Below are 6,207 nucleotides of genomic sequence, written 5' to 3'. Positions count from 1 at the left end.
ATTTCAAAGCACAGTCATGATGCTGTTGTCTTTCAGGAGCTGTTGGCCATGAAGACCCAGGGATGTGTCAGGGGACACGAGTGGGAAGGATAAAAATGACATCATCTGCTGCTTGCTTGTCCAGGCTCCTGGGACACAGGGAGCTCATAAAAGTGTGCAGGGCTGCAGAGAGACAGCTGTGCCCAGGAGCAGCTCTTGTGCACAGCACAGCCTGCAGGTGACAGAAGGAGAGGAGAGAAATTGAAGAGAACTTACAGGAAGTGTGAAGTGTGAGTGGGCTGTGAGCTCACTGCAGGAGCATTGCTCACAGACCATGACAAGGTAAGTCTCAATGAAGACCATGAGCTGCTTTTAATTAAGGGATAACTATAACTGGGACATCCCATAGGAGATCTGACTGCAGGCACTGCATGTTTCTTTACTGTGGAAAAAGCTTTCTGCTCCAGCTGAGACAGGTGCCCAGGGCTGTCCTTCAGAGCAGGGTCCCTGCTGTGCCCCAGGGGCTGTGTGCCGGGTATGGGACTCTGCCGCCTGCCAGGCTCAGCACTCAGCCTGCCCGGGGAGCTGCCCAGGGCGCTGCGGGGAGACGGGTGGGGGGAAGGAGCCCCCGGCAGGGCTTGTGCTGCCACAGCTGCTGCCTGGGGCAGGGGATCACAGCTCCACTGCACAACAGTATGTTTCCTAGGGTCCTTTGCAAAAGGAGAGCCAAGGCAGGGGGTTTTCATTTCCTGTTCTGAGGCAAAAAGGTTTGGAGTCAGAAATCTAAAAGGGGCAATAAGAGTTCTGAGAATTTTTCGTCAGTCAATTGCTTGTTTTGTGAACAGTCACACATGATGTGCTTTCAGTCTCCCCTTTCTCGAAGGATGGAATTATCATCATTTTCTGTAGGCATGAATAATTCACTTATCCTACAAACAGGCAGCATTTTCTAACTGAAACTGAATGCCACAGAAGCTGGGGTAGGGGGCTCTAAGAGCACTTGGGGTAAAGATATGAGACATGAAACAGATGAAAATATCCAGGGAGTAGTGATAAGAAAATAAGAGGAAGGTCAGAGCACCATATGCTGCTTCTGCTTAAGGAATGTTGAAATACATGAAATTAAATGCAAGTAATGGTGCTAAATGTACACTGTTGTAAGAGAATAAAAACATTTCATAGTATAGAGGGAGGAGTGTCTCTGAGAATGGTCTGGACTTGTCATTATCTTCTGCACTCTGAGCAGGACTCCAAGCCCAACAACAGCAGATGCCCAACAGCAGCTCCATCAGCGAGTTCCTCCTGCTGCCGTTGGGAGACACGCGGCAGCTGCAGCTCCTGCACTTCTGGCTCTTCCTGGGCATCTACCTGGCTGCCCTCCTGGGCAACGGCCTCATCAGCACAGCCGTAGCCTGCGACCGCCGCCTGCACACCCCCATGTACTTCTTCCTCCTCAACCTGGCCCTCCTTGACCTGGGCTGCATCTCCACCACTCTCCCCAAAGCCATGGCCAACGCCCTCTGGGACACCAGGGCCATCTCCTACACAGGATGTGCTGCACAGCTCTTTTTCTTTACCTTCTTCCTCTCAGCAGAGTATTCCCTTCTCACCATCATGTCCTATGACCGCTACATTGCCATCTGCAAGCCCCTGCACTACGGGACCTTGATGGACAGCAGAGCTTGTGCCACCATGGCAGCAGCTGCCTGGGGCACTGTGCTTCTCTATTCCCTGCTGCACACTGCCAGTACGTTTTCACTGCCTCTCTGCCAAGGCAATGTTGTGAACCAGTTTTTCTGTGAAATCCCCCAGATCCTCAAGCTCTCCTGCTCAGAATCAAATCTCAGGGAAGTTGTGTTTCTCATTTTTAGTTCCAATTTAGCCTTTGGGTGCTTTGTTTTCATAGTTGTGTCCTATGTGCAGATCTTCCTTGCTGTGCTGAGGATGCCATCTGAGCAGGGACGGCACAAAGCCTTCTCCACATGCCTCCCTCACCTGGCCGTGGTCACCCTGTTTCTCAGCACTGCCTTTTTTGCCTACCTGAGGCACCCGTCCATTTCCTCCCCATCCATGGACCTGATGGTGGCGCTTCTGTACTCAGTGGTGCCTCCAGCAGTAAACCCCCTCATCTACATCATGAGGAACCATGAAGTCAAGAATGCTGTGAGAGATGTTATGACCAGATGTGTTTTAAATGCAGTGAATTGCCTGTCTATTGGAATTCATGACATGTAATGCAGCTTTTTACTGTTGCAAACTCTTTGTTTTGTTTCAATCGATTTTTATAAGTGTAATGTATTAAATCTTATTCTTTTTTTTTAAAATACTGTAATGCTCTTTACTAAAATGTCATTATTCAAATCAATTCCTCTTCAGCTTGTAACTTCTTAGTGTAGCCCAGACGCACTGTACATAATGAATCAGGCTCTCCGTGAACCTTAAAAGAATTGAGGACGTGCAGTTACTCTGTCTGTGCTCCTTCTTGAGACATTTCTGGAGCTGTCGGGGTCGGATGTTCTCAGAAGCCCACAATCCAGCAGGAAGCACACGGCTGTTCATCAAACTGTGCGTTGACTTCAGCCTGCAACCGTTTCCAGCTGGTCCCTTGCCCAGTGTTCCCCGTAACGCTGACAATGGAGTTTCAAAATATTCTTTTCTCATCTGACCTGACATCCTGCTTACCCAAGCCCCTCTGCAATAGTTAAGCCTTAGATTGTCCCCTCGTTCGAACTCAATCCCCCTTTTCTTGGACTTTGTAAATACTTTTGCTTGATTACTACATTCTGGGAAAGGGAAGATTTCAAATAACTTCCGCTCTCCACTTTCTGTCTTAGCTTGTTCATTTTGTATACTTCATAGCTATTCCCACTAGTTTTACACTGCCATAATACACACCTCATTTCAACGTACATTAAAACAAGCAAGATGATTGCAGTAATACAAAGCAATAAAGAGTTGCTTTGTATTACTGCATTGATTACAGAATCACCCAAATGTCTCCACAGAGCATTTAAAGGCAGTGGAGCTCAGGTAGGCTCTCTTGGTTTCCCTTCTGAATTCTGCTAGGTTGCATCGCTTGGTAGCTCTCAGAAGCTGTCAGTGGCCACAGACTGGAAAATTGCAATTGGTCTCAGTTCACACAGCTGGCTGGTTTGTCTCTGGCTAATCCTGAACTGTCTCAAGCGACTGCTTTGGGGCTCTACAGAACAGCAACTTCAGAGATCTCTTTCTATTACTAAGTTTTTGAAAGAGCAATTTGCTCTGTTAATTATCCATCATTTTTGTGCAGTCTGTTTTGTCATACTTGTCTCTAGATTCCAAGCTGTATGTGAAGAATTGTTTGCACTCTAATGCACAATGTACTAAAAATTGAGAGATGAAAATGTGAAGAGTTTTTCCAGCTTTGATTTCATGTCTGGAATTTTGGAACCCACTACTTGCAGTTGTTAATCTGTCCAAACTGGTCTGGTTTGGAATGCCCTCGTACTTCTTGAATCGCTCTGCTGTTAAGGGCGGAGCAATTCCTACAAGTGCCATGGCCCCACTGTTGTTCTAATTCTTGTTTCTTTGTTTTCCACACACTGCTTTTCAAGCCTCCTTTTTATTTTCAGTCAAAGTGAGAATTGCACTGTGAGGTGTCTGAACCTTGTTGTGCCTATACATAAATAGAACAGCAGCAAAGCCTGACAGGTGACTGTGCTGACAGCTCTCATATCCAGTAACATGTAACTGTGCTTAATCCCTTGTGACGGCTTTGATTTCATTTTTGCCAGTGAAATCCTTGTAAAAGGAACTGCAGCAGTGTGATGAGCTAAGGTGAAGATGCTGGTTTTAGTAGTGCTCTAAGCTGAGTGGAAGGGCAATTGAATGAGGGTTATATGCTTTCTCTGGGACGATAAGGTGTTTTTTTCCTGAGGGAAAGAGCCAGCTTTTCATGGGCTATATGTGGGCTTTGGCAAGGGCAGACAATACAGTCTGTCAAAAAGCCATTTGAGGTGCTTCAGGTTTGTAAGCTTGTCTTTTTGTTTTTCAGGTGGATATTTGGAGCATGGGTGTAGTGCTGTATGCTCTGCTGTGTGGGTTTTCCCTTTGGATGATGACAATATGATGGCACTCTACAGGAGGATACCAGTGGGTATCAGTGGTGCTAGAATACACTGAGAGGGGAAATAGCTGAGCTTGACAAGAGGCCTTGCTTTTCGGATGGCAGAACATGCTGAGCTGTGGGTAGAAAGGCCTGTCTGCTGAATATTGTCCCTGTTTTTGCTGCTTTGTCTACCAGTATTTTGTGGATTTGGTTCTACACTTGGTTGGCCTATGTGGCGCTGTAGCCTGATTCTATACCATGATAGCATACGGAATTTAAGGAGAAGTATTTTCCTGCCAATGGGCTGGATTTTTTTGTATCTGGTTCTTCAACTGGCTGCTCCCTATACTATCTGTAGTAAAAATACAGACACATCATTTGATTTCCCAGAAAGGAATGTTGCTAAATATCATCTCTTCTCATGTCTACGAAGAGCAAAGTTCTGCATTTGCTATTAGAATTTCCTCTTCCAGAATCAGGAGGTAATATAGGACCCCACAGATTGCCTTCAGAATTCAACAGTTGGTTCTGTTTCCTTTCTGAGTGCATAACAACCTGAGCACATGAATTGAATGACGTGGCTTTTTAGTCTGGTATTTGTACTGTACTCTGCTGTACACTGAAACTTGGTCCATTTGTAAGCAGGACTTTGTCCATTTCTGCAGGACAGCAGAAAACCCTTTGTGCTAATCATGATGCCAAGAAGCAGAATGCAGCAAATGGCAGATGATCCAACTGCTTCAGGTGTTTATTTCCTTAAAACTGCGAATTGTTTTGGACTGAGAGTTTGTAAGCAGAACGGAGCTCTTAAAGCTGTCAGAGACTATTTCTGCACTGTTCAGTTCTATCTGCATAACATACATAGGATCTCAGAACTGCGTTGCTTGAACTGGTGGAAATTGTTGAAGTGAACTGGGATGAGCAAGTTTTAGAACTTAGTCAGAATGCAGTAAAAAATGGATAATCTCATGGGTATTCAGGTACAGGCTTGCTATTACTGCACTGAATTTGTTTTTATTTTACATGGCTGTGATCTGAAAGTTGCTTGAAACGCAGGCACCTAGGCACTGTTGTGTAACTGAATTTCACACATGATAGGTCCTGAAATATCCTGGAATCAAAAACTCTGACTTGTTTTAAGTCTGCTGCTTGAGTATAATCAGGGTCATAGTGTCTGTGTGCAGTGTTTCTTTCCCTGTAATGCTCCACATCATTTCATTTTGGGAATATTGAAGGAAATGGACTATGTGCCATAACTGTTGTTAGAACAAAGTATGCCTGGTGTGATCTTATGCATAGGTTCTATAACTGCTCTTCACAGCTCAGGTGTTTGACCTTCCTTTTGGTGAAGTGATGAAATACTGCTGGTTTCTATTTGTGCTTCTAGGCACCTTGAAGCTCTTAGGAATAGAACAATTGTCTCCAGTTCTTTTCAGTGATATCAGTAACAGCTCGAGTGCTGCTGCCCACTAGGTAGACCCAAAGAAGCAGATTACAGTGAAACAACACACGAGCTGGACCTGCACGAGGATCACTTTCAAGACAGTGGCTCTGTTGCTTGAAGCCTATTTGCTTCTTCCTGCCGCCACTCTATTACCAAGTATCAACAACCTCTTTCATGATTCAACTTGCAAACGTTTGACACTAACCCTTGTGTTTCTATGCCTTCCTAGGTGATTTGAGCCTTTGTATATCCCAAAGATCCAAACCAAGTAGTGATGTGCAGTGTGTTTCCATCAATGGAGAGTTCTTATTAAGCACGAATCGCTGCAATTCGGATGACAGCCTTCCACATGGTAACAGTGATGGACACAAGGGGCTCATCCACGTTCATGCTCTCATATCTCCTGGCTCTGCTGAAGATGCTGACCTGAGCCTGCCAGACACAGCAGTCACCTGCCTGGATTGCAACCCAGCGCCTTTGCAGTGCTGCCCATCCCAAGCACAGCCCGAGGGCCCCAGCAGCAGCACCACCATGCAGGAGCAGGTCAGCATCAGTGAGGTGAAGCTGAGCATCTTAGATGGGGACTTAGAGTCAGGCTGCCAGTCCCAGGCACCAGGCAGCAGCACAAGCTCTGAGCCACTCTCATCTTGACAAGAGGAGTCCCATCTTCACCCCTGACCTCTCAAGCCCTCCTGTC

General features: G+C 46.0%; 1 protein-coding gene across 1 annotated transcript; it reads left to right on the top strand.

Annotated features, from left to right (window-relative positions):
• Positions 1-1,242: 1,242 nt before the first annotated feature.
• Positions 1,243-2,303, top strand: LOC146758281 (olfactory receptor 14J1-like). Its single transcript, XM_085517263.1, has one exon. It carries the CDS (start codon positions 1,249-1,251, stop codon positions 2,212-2,214), a length of 966 nt encoding a protein of 321 aa, XP_085373389.1. The 5' UTR covers positions 1,243-1,248; the 3' UTR covers positions 2,215-2,303.
• Positions 2,304-6,207: the final 3,904 nt, after the last annotated feature.

Source organism: Coturnix japonica, chromosome 16 (genome assembly GCF_054131305.1).
Source record: "Coturnix japonica strain WE chromosome 16, WE-NBRP24, whole genome shotgun sequence".
NCBI lineage: Eukaryota > Metazoa > Chordata > Aves > Galliformes > Phasianidae > Coturnix > Coturnix japonica.
This window is presented reverse-complemented; position numbering and strand designations above follow the sequence as displayed.